Source organism: Cynara cardunculus (assembly GCF_001531365.2).
Source record: "Cynara cardunculus var. scolymus isolate 2C chromosome LG 7, CcrdV1, whole genome shotgun sequence".
NCBI classification, from domain to species: domain Eukaryota; kingdom Viridiplantae; phylum Streptophyta; class Magnoliopsida; order Asterales; family Asteraceae; genus Cynara; species Cynara cardunculus.
Window position 1 is genome coordinate 6,358,025 of NC_037534.1, and position 25,382 is coordinate 6,383,406.

The 25,382-nt window shown below is 36.8% G+C and overlaps 1 protein-coding gene across 6 annotated transcripts; it reads left to right on the forward strand.

The window, feature by feature from the left end:
* The first annotated feature begins 1,595 nt into the window (after window positions 1-1,595).
* Window positions 1,596-25,382, forward strand: LOC112515313 (protease Do-like 7). 6 transcript variants are annotated; one of them, XM_025122054.1, is made up of 25 exons: window positions 1,596-2,064; window positions 2,437-2,507; window positions 3,665-3,799; window positions 4,544-4,602; window positions 6,075-6,111; window positions 6,580-6,705; window positions 8,963-9,052; window positions 10,043-10,108; window positions 10,203-10,259; window positions 10,350-10,415; window positions 11,600-11,707; window positions 13,822-13,902; window positions 14,372-14,421; window positions 14,625-14,790; window positions 16,878-16,950; window positions 17,044-17,384; window positions 20,164-20,346; window positions 20,467-20,572; window positions 21,463-21,633; window positions 21,716-21,831; window positions 21,903-22,130; window positions 22,976-23,191; window positions 23,298-23,455; window positions 24,156-24,267; window positions 24,870-25,382. In XM_025122054.1, exons 1-25 carry the CDS (start codon window positions 1,794-1,796, stop codon window positions 25,047-25,049), a joined length of 3,267 nt encoding a protein of 1,088 aa, XP_024977822.1. In that variant the 5' UTR covers window positions 1,596-1,793; the 3' UTR covers window positions 25,050-25,382. The 6 variants fall into 6 exon arrangements, 5 of the variants coding, with proteins under 5 accessions (XP_024977822.1, XP_024977820.1, XP_024977821.1 ...); XR_003069512.1 differs by lacking the exon at window positions 24,870-25,382 and having other exon boundaries at window positions 16,878-17,384; window positions 21,903-21,948; window positions 22,055-22,130; window positions 24,156-24,268; XM_025122052.1 differs by having other exon boundaries at window positions 16,878-17,384.

Consider the following 25,382-nt stretch of genomic DNA (forward strand, 5'->3'; position numbering starts at 1 on the left):
GGGTTATTATACAATCCTTTTACATTTGTACAATCAATATAACTCAATCTCAAACGTCCATTTAATTTGATGAATATGTAATTTCATAAAAGTTTTGATTGTTTCTTAATATAAAGTATTGATCATAATTAATGAACCTTATTTATCTTCCATAAAAATTTAAATTATAATAAATGAACTTTCATCATTTCCATAAATATTTTCAATTTATTAGGTTGCATTGGTTATACAAATGTGATATGTTGCATTTGAAACAATCTCTCTCTCTCTCTCTCTCTCTCTATATATATATATATATATATCAATAATATCAGTGAATGGTACCAAAGGGTCTTTGGCCTAGTGGTATGTGAGTCATTGGCCTTTTAAGAGGTCAAGGGTTCAAACCTCACAAAAAATGAGGAGGGTGTGTGAGTTTATTTGTTTTATTTGCCGTATATAAATATTATATACTTCAAAAAAAAAAAAACAATGAATGGTGATTTTAGATAGTTGACTATGGGAAAGCATGGCTCTTGCATGATCAAAAAGTTTAATTACATTTTGTCCTAAAAGAATTCATTGTATACAAAATAATGAAGATTTTCACATACGAATAATTAATCAATGAACCTAAGGGGCCATTTGCATTTTTAAAGGTGGGGGCATTTTATCAAATATGTTTAATGATGTTGTATATATTTCACATATGTGGAGATCACCGAGTTGAACGTTACAGTGTTTCGTGAGTAATTTGGATGAATAATTTATAGGATTATTCGACCCTACCCAATTTATCAAACTGGGTTTCTTACTATTTTCCTTATAGAGAAGGCAGTCATTATTCATAACAGATCAAATACTCGTTTTCATGATTTTCCAAATCCAGACTCAAACCCTGCAACAATCATGAATACAATCGTATCAAATGTTGAAAACCACACAGGTTACATCGTTTTTATATAGAAAACATGAGTAAATCATCTTCCTAGAAAAGCTGGCGATAATCGACAATCAATGGAGGAGAGCAGCGACCTGGAATAGGTTTGGTTAGAAGCATTTAGCTTAGCGGAATATTTATCAAGTTAAAAAAATTGATAGGAGGTTAAAAAGAGGTTACTGGACAGGAAGACATCAAGAGGTTTTAACCTCTTATCATCAGAACAATATGTTATAACCAGGGGGGAAAAAACAATTTGAAAGTCTTAAATTCTTATCCTATAGAGTAAGGGGCCGTTTACCTTAACACTTATCCATTAAACGTTTAACGGTAAAATTAAACTCTATCGCTTACTTACCAGGTAAAATTTTAATCTATTAAAACGACATCGTATACGAATAAGAAAGATGCAATATTACTTTATCAAAAAAAATAGAAAAGGAAAAAAGAAAAAGGTAATATCTAATCCCCTATTGAGTCATGAATCATAACAAGTTGACCAAAAAGCAACCAATGGTTTGACTCCAACAACCGCAATCAAGGGCTTTCTCGTAATTTCACACTACAAGTTGAAAAGGCTGCAACACGAACACGGAAATGGACGAAATATAGTCTGACTTGGGTGAGTGTATTTCCTCAAACGGCTCCCATCTCTCACACACTCACGCCGCCGTCGTTCCCGTCGCCGTCGCCGTCGCCGGAGTTTTGTTATCAGTCGCTGTGCTCCGGAACAAACGCACGGATACTCATATATACAATCATAGTGATCGCATTATACATCTTATATTTAAACCCTAATTTACGAGTTACTAGGATTTCATAGAACAAGTCAAAGAAGTAAATCAATAGCTATTGGAATTTGTATTTTGAGGAGATGGAGGACTCATCGGAGAGGTTAGAATCGGAGCCATCGGAAATGAAGGATGAGTTGTCTATGGAAATTGATCCTCCGTTTAATGAAAACCATGCGACAGCTGAAGATTGGAGGAAAGCGCTGCACAAGGTGGTTCCGGCGGTGGTGGTGCTTCGTACGACTGCTTGTCGAGCTTTTGACACTGAATCTGCGGGTGCAAGCTATGCGACGGGGTTTGTTGTTGATAAGCGTCGGGGAATTATACTGACTAATCGTCATGTGGTTAAACCTGGTAAGCTGACTTTTCATCTTCACATTTACCAGTGATTTCTGGTGACTGGTAAGAATAATAACTTCTACTTCCTCCACTCGTTCATTAGCCATCACTTTCCAAAATTAGCAAATGTTTAAGGATAAGTATGACCTGAGATTGAGAAACTTGAGAACATTGGATCAATTCTGAACAAAAAAATTATTGCAAAGTGGACTGTGATCGTGCAACAGATAGAGTAGCAAGTTATGAAATCTTTGCTCTTAAAGATCCTGAACAAGATGTTCTTAATTCGGAAATAAAAAGGTTCCCTTTTTAATGTTTCTTGATATTTGATGGGAAAGTAGCTGCTTTTAATGCGTCTTTTAGCTGATTTGATTATATTTTTTTTAGGTCCTGTAGTAGCAGAAGCTATGTTCGTTAATCGTGAAGAGATTCCAGTCTATCCAATATATAGAGACCCGGTGAGTTGCTTAATGTATCATTGATATCTTGTGAGATCTGTGAAACATTATATTATCTGGAAGAATTTTCTATTTGAACCAACTTGAGGGGTTCAGTACTTCGGTTTTCACAGTGTGTGCTTGTTATCATGTATGGAAGTTCGTTAATTTTGACCATTGGAAATGATATACTTGATTATCTTCTGGTAGCCGAGTGGTTTAGAGGTTTTCATAGTTGGCAGCTTGCTTTTGTATTTCTGTTCTGTGTAAAAAGGTCAGGTACTGAAACAGAGTTTCACGATCAATCTGATTTCAAAGCTGTGGTTGAAAGCATTTGATTTTTATATTATTGAAACGAAGTTAAAATCATACGGCATTTGTTTAAGATTCCCCATGTATTTGAGTTTGTTAAACAATCATGACCCAGTTTCGTTAGACTTAATAGTTACCACTATGCAGTGTATAAATAATTGTATAAATCTGTAGCTCAAGGGAACATCAGTTTTTTTGTCTTTATCATCATCATCATCGTCGTTTTTCAGGAGTACAATATCATAATGCTGGTACTTTTTCCTTTTCATTTTTCTGAATCTGCTTATCTTTTTATTTTGCAATCCAATATTTTTAAGTGCAATGAAGTAGAAAGAAAGATGATAGTGAAAAAGGAGACATTTTTTGGGATAAAGAGATCGGAATGAAATACAAGATAATCATAATAAGTTTAAGGAGCAACCTCTCTCAATATTAAAAATGTGGGGGTGGGGGAGAGCATGGAGCCCTTCGGCAGCCCTATTTACCCTACAACAATTTTTAATATCAGGAAAGATTAAGAATATGGATCTTGTAAAAAGCTAAGCTAAGCTGGAATCTTAAAGTTGTAATAAGCTCCAAGTTTGCTTCACATTCCTCTTTTACAAAGTACAAGAATGTGAGATATTCCTATTTTGCCTTCTGTGTACTTTTTTTGTTTTCCTATCAACAAATTTAAGTGGAGCCATTTTCACAAAATGATTGTGATTGATGTTATTCTGTTTTGTTTAAAACCATTTTTATGAAATATATTTGGAGCACTTTGTACATGCTGGACATGCCTATCTGGATTCATGCTGCATTGCTGAATGTCTCAGTTCAGAGTGCGATTTTGTGCATGATAATGATATTATGCTTTTGCATTTTAGGTTCATGATTTTGGATTCTTCCGCTACGATCCGGCAGCAATACAGTTCCTGAGCTATGAAGAGATCCCTCTTGCTCCTGAAGCTGCTTGTGTTGGACTGGAAATTAGAGTTGTTGGTAATGATAGTGGAGAGAAGGTATATAGTAAGATAAAGTTGATAGCTATATGAGGTTATCTTGGAAAACAAGATTTTTGATCTCAGAAGTGTGTAAAAGTTGTCCATTTTATATAATCTTTGCAAGAATTTTCATGTTCTATTGTGACTGTGATGTAGTTACCTTGAATAACATCAAAATTCTTCAAGTAACATTCAAATTTCATCAAGTTCCTTGAAAGATACAAAAAAAGTGAAAGTGACTAGTTTGAATTTTGTGTTCTATAAACCCCGACAAATTACAACCACCTAAACTTCATAGCAATCATTCTTCTTCGTAAAAGTTTCTGTGCACTTCCTCATTCCACCACCAAGTGTCTTTACTTAGATGTTTACTTCCCTACTCTATCTGACCCTCTTTTCTATCCCTCTAAATGCAAATATCCATTGCTTTCCTCATCCTATTGGATTCCACATCTACGTTTCTACACTCTTACATGTTAGTACCGTCAGCATATTTACACAAAAATAAGACAGCCGGAGGAAATTTTCGATATTTACCAACCTCACCGAAGGTGGGGAGTGTGTGTGAGTTTCATTTTCCGTATATTAAATATTGTATACTAAAAAAAAACTCTATATTGGATTATAATCTGCCAATGCATGTTTTTTTTCCTGAAGTTTGATTTTCTTATTGATGTACCTCTTTCTGTTCTTTTACTTTTACTCTTTACTATCATGTTGTACTTTAGGCTATGCTGATATACTTTCACCCTGAACTTACAGGTTTCTATCTTGGCTGGTACCCTTGCTCGTCTGGATAGGGATGCTCCACACTATAAGAAGTATGCTACCTCACAATACTTTCCTTATTTGTATTAAACAGAAATTATCTAGGTACTTTTGGTAGGGTTCTGTCAACAGTGTGTAACTAAGTTTCTGTGTCTGCTTTTGGACGACAACCATCTTTGATTTGTTTTACATTATTTTATGGCTTGTTGATTTTTTGGCACTTCTTGTTTTTTGTCTCACATCATTATTTCATCTGCATCATGATCAATGGTTTAATTTTAAATGTTTATCCATGGATGTTTCTTTGCTACTCACTTCTGTATCAGACTTTGGTTGCTGAAATTTAGTGGTCTAAAATTTTGTGACATCAAACACTTCTGTTGTACTCAGAACACCCAGGCCTTATTAGATTCATCTAGGATGACAATATGGCAGGTTCTGTACATGGAATGCTGAACCTGGACATGCTGTTTTCTTATTTTTGTTGCCCTCACCATTTATATTAAAATATTTCTTCTCAGTTACTTATGCCTGCCCCATTAAACAACCTGTAATCATTATTTTCTTAATCATCATAAAAGCTATCAAGGAACAATCACTCAAATAGGATATATGGCCGACCTTTTGAAAACCCATGAAATTGTGATAATCTTGAGAACTAATGCATCATGTGCTATTTCATATGATTTTTTCTCATCGAAGACTAGGATATAGAATATCGGTTAACATATATTTGTTTCACAATGTGTTTGTTTATGTACTTGTTTCACAATGTGAACACTTTTAGCCTGTTTGCCAAACAAAAGTTACACATAAAAAAGTTTCATATTGTGAACCACATACATATGAAGCAAACACATTGTGAAACAAATATATGTTTATCAATACATTAATTGCAAGCCTTAGATGAGAAAAATCATGTTAACAATACCTTAAGATAAAAGTTCTCACGGTTATCACAATATATGCAGTTCTCAGATGATAAAGCCTCGCCCGAGTGATACATTATCTGTCCCAAAAGAGTTGTCCTGCTTTGACTTGGCACAGCACACTTGTTGAAGAAGTCTATTTGAATGTTTATTTTCAATTTTTTTAATCATTTTGCAGTATTAGTTACTAAAAGCATGTGTTGTCCATCTAAAACTTTATACCACTAATTGGTTAGAGAAAATATGAAGGGATACACCAAATCCAATACTAAGTTATATTTAACTGAAAAATAAGCAAGGGCAAAAAGGTAAGAACAAGTTGCAAAACTACGTTTGGCTTAATGCAGTATTGTGTAGACAACCGTTGTTAGAAAGACGATGACTTTTCTACCATCAAAGACCTTGAAGCTTACATTTTATCCAGTTGAATCAAATTTCTTATGCTTATATGTCTGATTTATGTAATTGGTGTTGCTTACCTTTTATTTACTCAGGATTTGTTAATATGTGATAATACTATAATAGCTTAAAGAAAATGATTGTAAGTTTTGCCACCATTCGTCACATTTTGACAACAAGACCTTTCCTTGCTACAGGGATGGCTATAATGATTTCAATACATTCTACATGCAGGTGAGCTTCTTGTACTAATGCTATTAATTTCGGGTCCAAATGATCGAGAAAAAGTAATGTTGCATACTCGTACAATTTATGAAGCACTCCCAGCCATTGTTTGTTCATGTATTTAGTCTGCTTATCATTATTGGCTTTGTTCAAGTATGTCGGATTTCTAGCTTAAATTGTGCCTTCTCCTGCACCTTGGAATTTATATAGAGGTATGGGAACATAGTACAAAATTAACTGACATAACTATTTACCGCGCATATAAAAAAATTACAACGAACTATTTAACTTATTAGATATTAGTCACTGATCTTCAAAAATGGTAGTATAGCAGAACAGCCCTTGTAAGAGCTTACCTCTCCTATTGTAGCATTTTCAGAAACAGAATGCTTCTGTAGTTGATCCTGTAAAAGTTGTAGCTTTATCAATTACAACATGGAAGTTGTTTATTTGTATTCCTTGTCTTTCTCACAACAGGCAGCTTCAGGCACTAAAGGAGGTTCAAGTGGTTCTCCGGTCATTGATTGGCAAGGACGGGCAATTGCGTTGAATGCTGGCAGCAAGACTTCTAGTGCTTCAGCATTTTTCTTCCCTTTAGAACGAGTAAGTACAACCCAGGCTTACTTCTATTTTGACTAAATAAGAAAAGTTAATTTCTGTCGGCTTGTGGGCTCCATTTGCGCAGCAATATAAATCACAACTTATGATATTGTTCCAAGGGTCCACTAAGACAAAGTAGGGGCAAATGATCACCAAACAAAGTAGTCCACTTTCTGTTCATCTATCTTTCCCTTTCCCATTTCTACTTGACTCATTGTCTGAGTTCCTTGCTCTATTCCCTCATTTTGAAATTTGCTATATACATTTTTATCTTTCTCAGCCTTTTTCTTATGGATTTATTTCCGGGCATTAAGTGTAATAGCAGAATGGGCAAGCATATCTTCCTTCCTGATCTGTATGAGTCTCATATTATCTGTTTTTTTGCAGTTGCCCAACACCTACTTCAGGTTTATATCTAGCTCAATTTGGCAGCTTCTTTGGATGCAAATATTTGATTCTTTCTTTTTCGCACATGACCAGTCATGGACTTTTCGTAATTAATTTTTTTTGAGAATGCACCTGGACTTCTCTTTTTACTGTTAAATTAATGCTTTGATCAGATGAGCAATTGAGGAGGGATATGACGGTCTTAGACATTTCCGAAAACATGACCCCTAAAAGGAGTTTTCAGGATTAGAGGGTAGACAACAAAGCTACTGTTTTCTAGTTTGTTGTCGACTAGGGGTGGGGACCAGTAGCTAGCAGCCTAGCATAAGTGGTAGCCAGTAGATGGAGAGTAGAGGGTAGAAGGGGAGGAATCGTGAGCCGTCAAAATAGGGTACCAGGGTCGCGACTAGTCTTTCAAACCTTTATTCTCTTCCTTGAACATACTTTTGCTTCTATGTTATGCTTAATATCTTTTAGCTTTAGTGCTTCTTTTCCACATATTCTCTTTTGAACAATTTTTTTTGCGTTCTGTTTTGGTGAACGTTGCAACCTTTCTGAAAAATGTTGTCTTTCTCTCACATACATTTTTCCCAGAGGTGGGTTCTTCATGGAAATAGCCACTCTACTATTTGGCGTAGAGGTCAGATCTGTGTACATCTCACCCTCCCCATACTTCACCTCCGCGTGAGATATATTAGGTTAGTTTGGTTTCATTTGGTTTATTCATGCTTTGCTCGACTTAGAAGTTCCCAGAACAGAAAAGCATTTATGCTACTGTAGCACTAGTAACTTTGAGGAATTATCTACAGTAAGAATGCATGCAATGCTCAAAAGTTTCTATAATATATGACCTTCTATAATCCCACAGCCGTTTTGACTTCCATCTACTTTTTCCAGGTGTCAGCCATACATTATATGAATGGCAGCTCTTACACAAATAGGCTACATGTTAAGTGGATCCTCAGGGCTTAGGCACATATCTTTGTTGATTAAAAGTGTCTGTTTGAAATTAAATGCAACATATGTTGGTATTTTTTAATTACATAACAGTTTCCGAAAAGCAACTCAGTTTAATCTTTGTTAGCTTAGCATGACCGAGATCTCAGGCCACCTGTGGTAGCCTCCTATATGTAGAGAAACATGAATCCTAGAATTTTGAGCAAATGCCTAAAAACACTTTCACAATGGGAAATATTATGTATTTAAGAATTGGCATGTCTAAGGTAAATTCTTGCTTAAAGATCTAAATAATAAATGAAAGAGGATTGAATATACATGTACTTGATCCCAACAGCTGGGACAAAGGACACTGAGTGCCACTGGGTTATCATTTCCATCTTTTATTGTTAGATTACAACTTAGAATATATTCATCTGCTTAAGAACTAAGAAACTGCGAGAGATTGTTAGTCATGCCAATGCAAGTAGCTTGATTGGGAAACTAAGGTTTTCAATGACGGAACCTTTTAGACATAACTATGCTTACGATTTCCAGGCAGGCTCTTAAACGGTTTCCAACATTCATTTCCTTTATTGAGAGCATTATTTAGGAGGTGTCTGGTTTTAAAAGTAGGATATATTATCTGCTTCTACAGATATCCTTATTTTTAGTTCTGTTCCTTCCTTTCCTCTTCATCTTACAAAAGGGCTTTAGGGAACTTTTTAAAGAGGGTGTGCTTAGTTGAATTTTTGTAATGTTCCAAACTTTTCCTCCTAATATCTCTTTCCACCCGGTGATGTGGTTGTACATGCCTTAGTATGAAATTGCATTCTTTATTTTTACTGGAAGTTAACCATTATTTAGAGGCTGTCAAACTTTGTCCTTTGTTGTTTTAACGAAGTAAGGCATGAAGTTCTAAAGTTGGAGCTTGCAGGTGGTGAGGGCTTTAAATTTCTTGCAGAAGGGGAGAGATTCTTGTCAAGGGAAGTGGGAGGCTGTTACAATACCTCGTGGTACACTCCAGGTTTGTTGGTTTCTCCTTTGCCATTTTTATCATGTCCAATTCAATTATGTACCAAATTCTGATGACAATAATATCTATAAGTTGATATCATTATTATCAAGGCACATTTACTGTTATTACCACCAATTTTTTGTTTCTATTTTTGTGATCGGCATTCAAATGATATTTGGGAGTTGCTTTTTTCAATGGGTTCTTCATGATCATCTGAAAAGAGATTATTGCGTTTATGACACTGCCTTTTTATTTATTAGCATGTAGTTTAGTACTATACTATGCATATCTTACTTACTGCATTGAGCTGTTAAGTGTCGACAACACTTGAGAGTATTGCTTAGTGCTGATGCTAATATGATGAAAAATATTGGTTAGATGTACACTTAAGGTCTGAAATTGATTATGGAACAGCGAGATGTGGGTCTTTAATGAACTATGAAGAAGATTATGCCTATGCACAGAGCTAAAACCAGATGAATAAAACTTGACTACAATGGTTGTATTAAAGATTAGCTAGAGCCTACGGTTAATGAGAAAATAATTATGATATAGCTCTACTGCTCTAGAGATTAAAGCAAACTGTTCTGGAATTGTGACAAAAGGGAATTTGGAGTACAAAATTACACTTATATGATTGACTTTGAAATAGACGACTTTTTGGGGAATTCAGAAAGGAACGGAGGAGAATTTTAAGATTTACGCATTGAAAATCTTGTGCATGAACTTCTCCCATTGCCTCATCCAATATTGTCCGAGACTATAATTTTTTTGCTCTTTCCTCATTGCATGGCCTCGGATGCGACCATAAAGTTGATGATAACCTTTGGTGGCAAGTAGATAAGCGGTGTCCCACTTCTTTAAAATCTTATTATAAATCGTTTATTTTGTAGTTAATTTTTTTGCAAGTGTTTTAATGAGTAAATTACTGTGACTATAATGTTCTTGCATCTGGGCACAGTTCAGGATTCAAACTGTTGTATGATATATCTGATATAGGCAACCTTTCTCCACAAAGGATTTGATGAAACCCGCCGACTTGGTCTACAAAGTGAAACAGAGCAGGTCTGTGGTCTTTATTCAACTTTATTTGTTGGTTCTTTTGGAAATAAAGATGTTGAACTTCTCCATTGCCTTATCCAAGTTATTTCTGGATTAGTTGGTTCGCCATGCATCTCCGCTAAGTGAAACTGGGATGCTTGTCGTTGATTCTGTGGTAAGTTCCTTTCCATTTTTGTTGTGAAATCGCTATCTTCTATAGGTTCAGCAGTATGTAATGCCTGATGCCATCATGGGAATGTTGTAGGTGCCAGGTGGCCCAGCTTATAAACATATGGAGCCAGGTGATGTGCTTGTTCGCATGAATGGGGAGGTGTGTATAATCGACCACATTTAGCAATTTCAGTTGATTACATTCATGTTGTTCAACTTTTGCTTATGTTTTTTGTTTTTGGTTCCCCCAAGCTCCGTCCTCATAGTTTTACTTCATTGATTTGAAAAAGGTCTTCCTTTCTCACCAAAATTTAAATTCTCAAACCTGAGAAACGAAGTCATAGGCACATAGGTTCAAGGCCAGACCGACTACTCCAAGAGCACTCATCCATAAACCAGTTACTGGTACAAATAACATAAAGAAATGTAACCAATGTTTATTGGAAAAAGCAACCCCAAAGATTTGGGACCAAAAGCGATTAGCAGTGACCATTGAATAAGTTTCTTCAGTTTGAGTTGGGTTAAAAGCACAGAATGTATTTGCACTTTACAATGAAGTTTATGGGTCAATTGGTTTAGTCCATTCAGATTCATTTAATTTCTTATTTCCATTTTGTGGGTCTCATTCCCAATTTTTAATGGTGCAAGGATTTCTGTATATGGAACTCATTACATGGAGATGAGAAATGAAATGAGGTGGGCAACAGATCGACTCTTACCTTTCTTAGCTCAAAATCCTTTCTATCATAGTACTTTTTTTTCTTCATAAATTAACACATTTACCATTTATTTCTCAATAACCAAAACAATTCTATTCACGTTTGAAGTTAAAAACTAATTTCATTTATCTCTTAAAATTCAGAAGCGGACTCTGTTTTGAACCGAGACATCAATATTAATACTTCAACAGTGGCCATCACTGCCATTATTGACCCTTTATTGTCTTTAATATCTTTGTTGGGGATCATCCACCTTTGTTGTTCAAAAAGAAAAAGAACAATCATTGTCCTCAAGATGGTCAATGTTATGTGAAACTTTCAAATATTGAATTTTGTTTCTGAGGTTCTCAATTATGATGAAGTTCAATTCATGGACTAGGATCCTGGTTAAAAATAGTGTAATGTGAACATTGATGTTATTATAAATAATTTTAATCAGCACATGTTACTAAATATTGTAATTTGATGATTAGTATTTGAACATCAATCAGCATATGTTACTATGGTGGATTTATATACACAGCAAGTGAATTTATGACAAAATAATCTTTAACATCTACTTTAGGTGTTGACTCTTAAAACATTATCTGCAAATTGGTGCTTAAATGAATAAGTCTTCTTGCAGGTGATTACTCAGTTTCTGAGGATGGAGACTTCACTTGATGATAGTGTTGGCCAAAATGTTGAGTTAGAGTTTGAAAGGGGTGGCAGGCCTTTTACCGTTCAGTTGATGGTGGGTGATTGGTGCTTTACATACTTGTTCTATGCTATTTTCTTCATGCCAAGATGTTAAATACATCATGATTCATGACACTAGTCAATCCTGTTTTCTGATACTAATGATCATACCTGTGAAACTAGTTTGTTAAGGACTACCATCATAACTTCTATGCGCGAATGCATATAGTAACGAGCATCTAGTCACATATCCATGATCATATAGCAAAAATTAAATGCTTGCCAATAGCATCTCTACCTTTTCTTAGCAAACAAATGGTCTGAAGCATGATATAGGAAGACCGTCTACAGAAATATGTAGAATTTTTAATAACAATTGCAAGTGTGCTAGAGTATGGAATTGGAATTGTGCATTGGCAACTTAATAGTATTATGTATCTATACCTGTGTCACAGATTGAAGTGTATGTCGAATTGGTTAATGGTTGCCCTATTTTAGTGTGCCATGAAATTAATTGTATACCTGATCAATTGATAATACTCGATTAGAATGTTTGTCAATTGTGCACAGTAATCATGGAATGGAAGGGATATAACTTCTTGTATTGCTGTATAAACTTTTGGATATTATATTGCAGTACACTGACATGACTTGAGAACTGAAAGATCTTCAATTAATTGATAACCCATGTCAGTGATGCATTATTCTGAGGAGTTGTTACTCCTCAGTGAGACCAGTATTCATTAGCAAGTTCAGAAGTAAAAAATTCAAGCTATAGGTATTCATCTTCTTTCAAATATATAAGATACAGTTAATATGTGAAAAAGCACACAAGTTTCCCTGTATTAGATGGCAATGGTGAAAACAGGAATGACAGTAAATTTTAGGTGTCAATGATATGAGAACCACAATAGCATCTCCAGAAGAAATGGATAACTCTGACTTAGTCGGGTTGGATATATCAGGTCAAATGATTTGGGGAAGTTCTGTATATTTGTTGCATAAGTCATATAAAATTTATGGGAAATAATATAAACCTCTTGTGGATTGATTTGTTCTCTCTCTCTCTCTCATTCTCTGGAAATTTGTATCTGCTTGCAGTTAAGTTATTTGATATTGATGAATTGAACAAAATGTTATAAATTTGTTTGGACAAACTTATTTCACCGTATGACAGTACTATAGAAATGTGAAGTTCATTGTGAACTGTAATTCTTCGGCCTTCATCTTGAAACATGAAAGCACATGGATCCGTCTAGATATATGGGCAGTAGCTATTATGAGAAAGTAAAACTTTCTTCGTTGATGGTTTTGTCTTTTATAACCATATAATCATTTCATATGGGGCATAGGGAGTATGTCTTAGTACTGTGTTCGGGGAAGAAGGAACAGTACCCGGCTTACTCTTTTAGAATTTAATGTGTAATGGCCAAGTGATTTGAGCATTTACCATTTTGGTCAAAAGTATAGTGAATAAATGCTTTTGCCTCTTTGGGCTGTATGCCCATTGTTAGAGTCCCACATCGGCTAGGCTTGGACCAATTCTCTATATATGTTGGAACCTCCTTTCTCTCCTTTAGGGCTCTTTTGGAGAGTAATATAATGGGGTCCACATATATTCTCACATGGTATAGAGACAAGGTCCACCACTCCAGGGACTTGATACTCTGGGTCAATCTGCACATGTCTAGCCCCCTCTCGACACTCTGGGACAACTGTGTCCATCCAGCCTCCTGGAGGGGGCGTGTCAGATGCCACATCGGCTAGACTTGGACCATTTCTCTATATATGTTGGAACCTCCCTTCTCTCCTCTAGGGATCTTTTGGAGATAAATCTGAGGTTCCACATATTCTCACACCCATAATTGTTAGCCCAAGTGCCATTGTTTTATCTTTTACCATTGTATCAAGTTGCATCCCCTTAACAGGGTTAATTATTGTGTGCTCAGGCTCAGTTGATGTGTGGTAAACAAAAGATTTTTGGCATCAACCAGCTTGTTCAATTCTTAGTGTATTAGGACTATCTGCAAATAGGCCCTGTAAAATCTGTAGAACCATTATTTTGCTGCAGCTCTAATTCAAGCTCAATAACTGACATTTTCTTTGACATTATGCTCTGCAGTCATTTATTGTTGCAAGTTTAATTTGTTCTCTATATGCTTTATTCAGGTTCAGGATTTACACTCCATAACTCCAAACTACTTCTTGGAAGTTAGTGGTGCAGTAATACACCCTCTCTCCTATCAACAGGTTGGTTTGATCATCTTCTACTGGTTTATGTCATTCTCTATTGGAAAGTGTGCTTTTATGGTATTCTAAGCAGGGATGTAGCTGTTGAAAACAATTTTTTCTTTTGGTGCGCCATGATCGTTACATAAGAACGAATTAAGTACTTAGCAGGCTTCCAATGCTATGGATGGTCTTTACATCTACTTCCTTTACCTAAATGTTGTCCGAGTCTCATGGAAAAGCACATGCCACTCAGATAACATGCAGTAGTCTAAGTGTCGATGGTCTTTTTCTTGTTTGAACTTGGATCATATTCTCATTATGTTATATTAGCTGATGTCATCTTGTATGTTCCGACTTTCCAAAAAGTCGATAAAACTTTATGATGAATTTTAGTATGTCTCCACAATCATATAATGTTACTCAGGGATAGTTATTGCCTTTTGATGATGCTGTCAATCCTATCATGACCATCTTTCCTTCTTAACAGGCTAGGAATTTCCGTTTTCACTGTGGTCTTGTCTATGTCTCAGAACCTGGGTAAGTTCTTTGATAGACTCCAATAAAGTAAAATTTCTTTCTTTCTCTAGTTCATTAATGATGTTAATATAACACTTTTGGGTTTTGATCGTCAATCTGAACAGTATGTGTGGAGGTTTCTCTTTTGCTTTTGCTTCTGGACAGGAATATTGCACCATTTTTTATTTGTATGCTCATCCGAATATGCTTATGTACACCTGCAGTTACATGCTTTTTAGAGCTGGAGTTCCTAGGCATGCCATTATCAAGAAGTTTGCTGGTGAAGACATTTCACATCTTGAAGACTTCGTCAATGTTCTATCTAAGCTCTCCAGAGGAGCTAGAGTTCCACTAGAATACATAAGCTATTTGGATCGCCATAGGAAGAAGGTAATGACTAAAGCTTTCAAGAACCATCATTTGAAGTCTTATAACTTCTCCCTGTTAGAATTAGAGACTTCTCCTTTGACATCTGTGTTTATTTACTATTTAGTTTCTCTTTACTACTGCTACCTAGGGCGTTGGTTAAGAGACTATATCTTTGGTTTGTCAAAGGAGATATCACTGAGATTATTCGATGCTTCTTCTGAGAAAATTAATTGCAGATGAACCTTGTGAAAAGCTTTCATATACTATTTTGTTGATCTGAAAGCCTGGTAGGAGTACAAAATTAAAATCAGATGAACCTTATGAAAAGCTTTTATACACTATATATATAATATATATGTATGTATATACGTACGTATGTATGTAGATATGCATGTAGATGTGTGTGTGTGTGTATAATATGTAGATATGTATATGTACTTATGTAGCATGTATGTATGCATATCCTAAAGAGAAGCATATTGCAAGAATTTTGAGGTGAAACAATGCTACAAAATACTAGTCTTATCAGAATCATCACTCCTAGAACTGCGAAAATTTTGTAAATGAATCGTAGCCCACTTAATTTTGGAGGAACAAATATTCAAATAGGCTCAGTAGTTGGTATTTCCGGTTTTATAAATTACGTTGTCATTATTCTTGGGCACAGTGATTGTTTTTGCATGCTTGTTAAGGGTTTTTGCAAGTCTTGGCCTTCTGCATCTGATGCATTTTTATTTACTGCCTTTTATGGTTCTGAAAACAGAACTAGTTCAATTTGACTACAAACAATTCTATGTTCCATTTGACTCCTATCCATACCGTGTGCTTCGGGGTTATTCACTGTTTCAGGCTTCAAAAGAAAGATTAGTTTCACGAGTTTTCACTTTCCATTCCTCTTGGGACAACATAGTTTTCATGTGTCTTCTCTGGCACCCAGGAAGGTTTTGCTGGATAGAAATAGATTTGGCAATAGTGTCAGGACAAAGAAATGACTAGAATAGGACTAGGATCATTTCCTTGGCTTCACATCCAAGATAACATAAGCTTCATACATAAGTATAGATACATCGGCTCAAATCAAATTTTTAAAAATCTTTTAGTTGTTGGTTTCATACAAATGGAAATCCATGGCTTCTGAGGAGGCTTCAGGAACCACAGAAACAATACATCCCCTATATTGGAGAAACCAGGTTATGATATATTTATAGTAATTCAACTAATAAGTTGAATAATACAACTTTTAGGGGCCGTTTACCAACGTTAACCGGGTAAGCGCTTACCAGGTAAGAGTCACCACCCTCACGTTACCGGGTAAGATTCTCGGCCATCAAAATGGCATAGTAAAATTGTGGGTAAGCATCTGTTACCCGGTAAGCCTTAACCGGGTAAGAGTCACCACCCTCACTTACCGGGTAAGATTCTCGGCCCTTGCCATGCTCACCCGGTAAAGTAGTGACACAGTAAGCTCTTACCCAGTTAGCGTTTACGACCCTTGAACTCAGAAGTGCGGCAATCAAAAAAGCAAAACCTGATAATCGAAGTCCATCAACAGAGCAGCCCATATCGCCCAGATGTGTCTTGATTATGTAGTTTATGGTCAGCTCAACATCAATGTCAGATTCTTGTATAATAGAATCATAGATAGAAGCATATTGCAGTCTTTTTGTGAGCTTCAGGTTACGTTTATGATCCATGTCAGTCTTTCAACATTATTTTATGAGAGATTTTCTTTTGGACTTGTGAATGTTCTTTAGCAAGTGTTGCTGGAGGATTGACTTGTATTTAAACAATATCATAGCATCACGTGATCAAATTAATATAGCAATAAATCCTAAATGTCTTGCATATTGTTCGGACCTTCGTGCTTTCATTTTTCTTCGTTCGTAGTTTTTAGTCGACGTCGCAAGGACTAATTATCCATGCAAGTGTTGGTGTTTCAGAACAAAGTCAACCCTTTTATGACACTGGCTACTCAGCATGTTCTTTTTGTCTCCACCTTTATGTATACATATGCACTTCTGTGTCCTATTTGAATATATACACCATCGTGTGTTTAAATTCTCAAAAGTTGAGATGGTGGATCTCTTATGACTTTCTTTTGGTTGCAGTCTGTCCTTGTTACAGTGGATCGCCATGAGTGGTATGCACCCCCTCAGATATATACTCGTGATGATAATTCTGGTATTTGGATAGGAAAGCAAGCTTTGCTTCCCAATTCCCAACTTATATCTTCTGGCATCAAAGTTATTGAACAAGGGCTGACAAGCAATATAGTTCTAGAAAATCGTCTTGTTGAACCCCTGCACCAAGATATTGGTGAAGAACTGGTTAATGGTGTTGCCAGTATGGACACTAGTAGCTCTGATCATGTTACTGATGAACCACATGTTCAAGAGGAATCCGACAATGGAACAAAAAAGCGCAGAGTGGAGGAAGATCTGTCTGCTGACGGAATTGTGATTGCTGACTTAAATGGCCTACCACAATTTGAGCAGCTGGAAGATCCAAGATCTCCAGGAGATACAGTAGTGAGAGACGAGCATGGTACATCAGCCGACTCTGGTAATGCTTCTGTCGCTGAGCGTGTAATAGAGCCCACTCTTGTCATGTTTGAGGTAAATTTCTTCAGAACTTGGTCATTGTTCATGTATTTTCTGCGGCTGATGCTATATTTGGATTCTTGGTATATAAGTTTATTTCTGGTTTTCATATGATTTTTTATACAATGTGAAATAACACCCTTAATTACGTCTGACTGAACTGAAAGATGTTTGAGGGAAGTCGAAAGATGGAGCAATGAGGAACATGAGTAGGTTATGCTGCCTGCCTGCAACTATTATTCAAATTTCATCTCTTCACCTCGGATTTGGAGTATAACCTGTGCAGGGTGTAGGCATGTAGCACTGTAAAAAAAATGTTCCAAGAACTTCCTCATTTATGTTCAATAACTCTTTTAAGTTTGTGTTATACCCTGGAAGCCTAGCTGCTATAGAGGCAATAGTTGTTTTAACTAGGACGCAATAGCTAGGTATAGGGGGAATATAGGAATTGTAAGTATATTGTTACAAAGGGTTAAAGAGAATAGTATCAGCGGGTGGTCTGTTAAATAGGTGAGAGGGTAGCAGGAGAGGGATATCTGATTTGTGAGTTGTTTGGCATGAGCCTAGAAGATATCTGACACTCGAGAAATATTGTGAACCCTTGTTTCCATTTCTGAATTTGTAAGCTTACAATCATAAGAAATTGTTGAGCAAAAGTTCACAGCATTTCAAGAGTGTCGGATCTCTCCCGGGCTCATGCCAAACAACTCACATATCTGATATTCCTCTCTGACTACCCTCTCACCTATTTAACAGATGACCCACTAATACTATTTCCTTTTATCCCCTTGTAACAATATACTCACAATTCCTATATGCCCATATCCCTCTTAACTAGCTATTGCATCCTTATTGATCTACTATCGACTCTATAATAGCTTTGCTTCCAGGGTATAACAGTTTGATTATTGCTGGTCTATCGCATGCATCCCCAGCTTGTCAGGGAGACTTCTCTTGAATTCAAATACATGAATCCTCCATAAATATTGTTAGGTCGTCGAGCACATGTATAGAGTGGGGGTGGAGCAATGGTAAGAGTATCTAACTATCCATCCACTCTCCTTGGGTATGAACTTCTAGATCAACCTTAGCTGGGACTGGGATGACCCAGATTCGAATCACTTTCTCAACCGACTCCTTGCAAAACTTCTGGGTCTGCCAGCTAACTTCCTGTGTACTTCAGAGTTCAGGGCCTACTTTTACTGACATGTGTCTTCTTTCTCTGCACCCACTTTTCTCAACTTATGGTCCTTCGGAATCTGATCTTGCTCTGACGTTTGTTCATCACCTTAAATGACGTCTCTTTCACTGCTCAAGTAAGCTTCCTGTTTCCCAGCCTCAGCCTGACCTTCGTGTGCCATCTAACTGAATGTGCTTCCTATCAATCTGTAGCAATTACCTATCGTTAAGCCTCCATTACGCACACACAACGAAGTATGAACCAGATATTGAGTTTACGTGGAAAATCTATTTGGAAAAACACGGGGCGAGTAACAATAGCTTACAATGCATAACAATAGCATCACTATTTGTTTGGGCCAACCATTTAACCAGTTGACTTCTAGTTGTGTGCCACCAGCACCAAACTAGAGTTGCACATACACATATCAATGTTTAGCTCATGTTAGAAATATGGGTTTAAGGATTAGATATCGATGAAAAGAACTTGGCTCGTAATATGGATCCTGAACAGAAACACTGTTCATAGGTAATATTTTGTCCTTATTTCAGCCTTGGGGTATCACGAATCCGAATACGCACTCTAGAATTGAAGGCAAATCAAGAGCAAAAATGCACAGAGATTTTTATCTTCTCTCTTATATTAAATTGAGATCGAAAACACCATTAAATAGGTAGCTACTCACTAGTTAATTTGGGCGGTTAATTAGTTATGTAAAGATAAGGTCAGTTATCAAAATAACTACCAAGGATAAGATCAAGAAACCATTATTGCCTAAAGCTCAGGATACTAGCCTTCTGAGACTAAGTCACGCCATTTGAAGATTCAGCCTTCTGAATTACAGATGAAGTGGACTCGGCTTTTTGAAGCTAATTTCTGGAAACATACTTGGTTTTCAGAAGTTTAAGAAGCCTTGTGGACTTGGTCTTCTGAACCAAGGCCACGCCTTGTGACTTTTCCTTCTAGATATGATCTAGAAACGGTTATTGCACTAAAGTTCAGAAGGGATCACCACCAGGGGCGCTGCCCCTAGAACCCTGCAAGGGAGTGCGCCTCCTTGACCCCCTCCTTATCGTGACATCCAGCGGTCCCAGGTTCTAGTTAGCTATACAAGTGTACACTCTGCACCTTCTAACTCATATTATAGCTTAACCAATAAACCCATTGATCTCATGTAAATCACAACTACATTATGCATGATGACATTAAAATCACAAACAGTTTAGGGCCATACTAACTAGCTGATTTTGGTACCTCACTGGTACTTCACAAACTGTCTAACCCACCTACAAGGTGACTGAGGATCCTTCTATATGATCTCTTGGATATGCATATGTTCTAGTGTATTTGTCAATGTTAGCTTGATAAGACCTATCTAGTGTTTCTACAGAACTCTTAACAATTAGCTGCGGCCCTGTGAATGAATCCAACGATATTGAATATAGGACTCTCAGACAAATATGTTGCATCTTACAAGGGCTGCTATTGTTTCTGATATGGAACGAATTTCTTTCACTCTACTGCCTCTAATAATATTTTATTTGATTGAGTTTTTGTACAGTTTTGATATGTTCTCAATTCTCATAGGATATTTCTTGGTTACTGACTTTTCAGGTTTATGTACCATCATCATGCATGCTTGATGGTGTTCACTCGCAGCATTTTGTTGGGACTGGTGTGATTATATATCATTCTGAAGAAATGGGATTGGTTGCAGTGGACAAGAATACTGTTGCTATATCAGCATCAGATGTGATGCTATCTTTTGCTGCCTTTCCAATTGAAATTCCTGGGGAGGTATGAAACAGAGACATAACACAGCTAACTGTTTATCTGTCCTTATTTTTGTGTACTTAGTAGATGAATAGAACGGGGTGACTGTTCTTCTTCTCATTGAATATGCCTAGTATTTTTCAGGTGGTCTTTCTCCATCCTGTTCACAACTATGCTATTATTGCATATGACCCTTCTGCACTCGGAGCTACTGGTGCTTCAGTAGTGCGAGCTGCCGAACTTCTTACTGGTAGGCAAACTTCTTGGTGAATCAGGTGTCAAATGTCACATTTCATTGGTTGCTTGTATATTGTGTATTTTTTTCTGCTGGTTAATCTCTTTAGTTTCTTCTATAGCTAATCTTCATAGATAGGGTGTAAGAGAGGCTTTGGGTTTAAAATCCTGTTTAAAAAATCTATATTATTTGAAGCAGTTAGCGTGCACCTAAAATTATCAGGTTGATATAGTTGAACTTAATAAAACTCTGCGTTTGGTTGTATTATAGGAATGAGACTCTAACAAGCTGCTATGTCGGAGATCTCTGTGAAAATATGGTTAAATAAATATCTTGTATTCCTAGTGAGAGTCATATGGGGCCTAAACAGATGAACATAAGAAACCCTAGTTTTAATCCATCTCCTAACACTCCTCAAGTTAGAGAAGATATCAACCATTACGAAGTTGGCAAGCCAAGCAGTGAACATTTTTAGAAGAGAAAAGCTGATAGAACAGAAATCAGGCTGAAACAAAGAGGAAAGGAAACTATAACTGATTGCTACAGTAGATTGTGGTCTGGATGATGACTTCTTACTGGATGGCCTGGATGCCTCCTTTAGGCCGGTGTGGATGGTTCCTCATGACTCTCCCTCTATCCTCCTAAAAGAGAAATCTTACATATATAAGGTCAAGTGTTATTTGTGGCCTTATGGGGACTGTATTTTAACCGCATTCATCATGCCAAATGTGCTTCAGTGCACTGAAAGGCTGTACAAGAACCTGGGTGGCAGCTTTATGTTTCTTATCTGTTTTTCTTGTTTATTGTGTTCCCCTTCCTATCCTAACTACTTATACCAAATGAATTGATGAGATGCTTTCTCTTTCTATTATACTAAAGGAATTTAAATTTCCATTATGTGATAGAACCTGCATTGCATCGTGGAGAGACAGTCTATCTTGTGGGGTTAAGTAGGAGCTTACAAGCAACATCTAGAAAATCTGTTGTTACCAACCCATTTGCAGCTCTAAACATCAGCTCAGCTGATTCTCCACGTTACAGAGCTACCAACATGGAAGTAATAGAGCTTGACACTGGTACATTGTTGAATCCACTGTTTGCATGCATCTTAAAATACATTGATTTTGATTGAGTAGTTATATATCTTGCTGTATGCAGACTTCGGTAGCAGTTTTTCAGGAGTGCTTACTGATGAGCATGGAAGAGTTAAAGCTATATGGGGGAGCTTTTCGACTCAGGTTTGTACTAATCATCGGTCAAAAAAGAAAAGGAAGGTTGGTACTCTTTAGTCCATTTTAGCTGTTAGAAGGTTGACTAAAAGTTGATGGCTAAATCTTGCTTGCAGCTGAAATATGGCTTGAGTTCATCTGAAGACCATCAATTTGTCAGAGGTATTCCTATATATTCAATCAGTCAGGTTCTCAAAAAAATCATATCAGGTACAGAAGCACCATCCCTTCTTATAAATGGTATCAAAAGACCGATGCCTCTGGTCAGGATATTGGAGGTTGAGCTTTATCCTACTTTACTCTCGAAGGCTAGAAGTTTTGGGCTCAGCAACAATTGGATCCAAGTATGCTTCTCACCTTGTGTTTCTTCTGGTCCCTTTTTGTCTAAAACACATTTGTATTGTTATGTTCAAGTTTATTTCTTATCTTCATATATGATAATTTGCTCTTTGGATATCCTGAAGCAAATAATTATTTTCTATTATGATTTAACAAAAGCTAACCTGTTTCTGGAATTTTGGTTGTGGGTTTTCTCATCTTTCTTCACCACTTCCTTCATTTTAAAATTAGATTGACAACTTTTAAGGATACCATGATGATTCTATATATAACCCTGAAATTGGCCAAGAATCTAATAATAATGTGTGACGCGAGAAGCTATTTCAATTGGAATCGCTAGATACAAAGCCGGTCGCAAGGCCTAGCACACGCCTCCTACATCCTGGCTTTACGACAGCCGTGTGAGAATACATAGGCAGTGTTAGGTGTGATCAAGTCAGAAACAACCATTCTACTCTTTTGGCAGAAGACATGTCTACGTAAATCCTGCCCCCCATACCCCACCTCTGGGTGGGATATACTGGGTTCATTTGGTTTGGTATGGTTAGGTGTGATATTCCAAGTGATAATTATGAAAGCCATGGAAAATAGAGAATATCATGATGCTTTTATTTGTGAAACGGAAATGCATCAATGTCATGTGTCAACAATATTCCCTGGATATGAAAATGTGGCCATGTCTGATTTTTGCTAGGGAACTCTTGATACTTGTGATGTTCATCAAGGATTTGTATCACTATTTGTAAAATGTTGCATATTTCATCTAACAATCTACGCATGATGTTACAGAAAACTTGGTAAAATATGCACAAGTTCATATTTTCATAAATTTGTCGACTCTTGCTCACAGGCTCTTGCGAAAAAGGATCCCGTTAGACGTCAAGTTCTGCGCGTCAAAGGTTGCTTGGCAGGGTCAAAGGCTGAGAATTTATTAGAACAAGGCGATATGGTCTTGGCAATCAATAAAAAGCCAGTTACATGCTTTCATGATTTTGAAGATGCATGCCATGCCTTGGATCTCTCTGATGGCATGGAAGAGAAACTTGGATTGACCATCTTTCGTCAGGTCACCCTATACAGCTGTTCAATCAAATATATTACTTTGTGCCATCATCCACATATCCAGGAAGTAATGTGGTTGATATTGAGTATTCTTCTTTGTGGTCTCTCAGGGACGCGAAATCGAGCTTCTTGTGGGAACAGATATAAGAGATGGCAATGGTACCACACGTGTAATTAATTGGTGTGGATGTTTCGTACAGGATCCTCATCCAGCTGTGCGTGCCCTCGGGTTTCTGCCTGAAGAAGGCCATGGTGTATATGTGACAAGGTATGGGTTAGACTCGACGCGAAATGCAGTCTCTTTCTGTTAGACTTGTATAGTGAGCATCATTATTTAAGTATATATAATATTTATGTATAGCAAAATTCTCACGCTCCTCACTTTTGGTTAGACCTGAACCTTGACCTCCAAGAAGGTTGGGATCTACCGGTAACCCAAGTACCGTTGGGCTATTAACCCAACGACGAGCATCATTATCGTGGCAGGAACATAGGTAATCCCTTGAGCAGTGCTTGCTCATATGTTGCTACCATACTAGCTAAAGTGAGAATCAGGCAGGGTATGGTTATTTTTAAACCCTAATGCACGATCAAACCAGACCAATACGTCCGACCAGGGTGGATTCTTTTTTTTTTTTTTCTCAATATATAATATTTATATATGATAAATAAAACAAATAAACTTATACACTTTTTTTTTTTTTGGGGGGGGGGGGGGATGCATACCTGACCTCTACCCAAATATTAGAGTGCCTGTTTCCCTGAAGACCCTAGGCTTGTGCAAAGTGTGCAAAAAGAAAGTATAAATCTTGCTAATTTTTTTTGCAAAAATTGAATATAAGAACACCCTAAAGCACGACCATTAATTTTTATTCAGGGTTGGTCAAAGTGCTACTTACACTGATCTTGGAACATGCATGTCTTTAATTAGTTTCAACAAAGAATCTACTCTCTTTCGAAATTTGCAGGTGGTCTCATGGGAGTCCTGTGCATAGATATGGTTTATATGCTCTTCAATGGATTGTGGAAGTTAATGGAAAACCAACTCCAGACTTGGATGCTTTTGTTAATGTCACAAAGGTACAACTGTTCTATTCATCAAGGGTCATTTTGGTGTAGGTGTCAGGTGTTCTATCTGTAATTAGAGGTTCAAATTTAATCAATCTATAATGTCTTGGGATTTGTCATAGTATGAATGCATAATGGACGAATACTATATCAGAAAATTGGCATAACAAAAATATTCGTCCCATTTGGTCATCCATAAGCTAGCTTTTTGAAAAGCTCTTCGAGATAGCATTTCAATAAGCACCTGGGCTTTTTCCACTTTTTTTTTAAATGATGCCCCTTGTATTTTACCAATTAGTTTTCTTAACATTTCCTTTTATGTCATTTTACATTGTCATCTAGCTTATCCGTTAGTTTACCGAACATAGCTGTAGAATATATTTCAGAGGCTATCAGTGATGTTCATACTCTCAGCCTGCTTTCTAGTTCTTCAACATTCCCCATATTTTGTTTGTACATATGCAAGCAACCCGTTCATATGTGGGTGCTATATTTATTGTTTGTTCTTTCTACCTATGGCAAACTCGAAGAGGATTCTAACCTATGACCTCCAAGTACTTTTGATTGGTTGTTCTTTATTCAACTGATATCCGTGTATTTCATATAACGTACAGGAAATCAATGATGGAGAATTTGTTCGTGTAAAGACAGTCCACCTAAATGGGAAGCCACGAGTGCTGACACTGAAACAGGATTTGCACTACTGGCCTACATGGGAGCTGAGATTTGATCCTGAAACTGCAATGTGGCAGCGGAAAACAATTAAGTCATTAGGAACAGGAAATAGTCCATGAACACCAGATTCGTACTGAATCAGAATAATACAAGATGGCGGGTTTCTAGCTGTTGTATTCAAGATTCTGAGCTGCTGCTATACATGGGTTGATTTATACAAGTGAATGACTATATAAGGTAAGGGTACTACCATCTCTTTCCCTATTTATTCGATTGTTTCTGAGGTTGGCTCGATTCACAGCCTCCAGAGATGTAAAACATTGTGATACATAACAGTGTAAAAAGGTCAAAGAAAATTACTTCCAAACATGTGATGGATACAAACTGGAATGGATAATTTGTGTTTCTGTTTTGAGGTTTTCTTGCGTTTTGAATTCAGGGTTTTTGTTTGT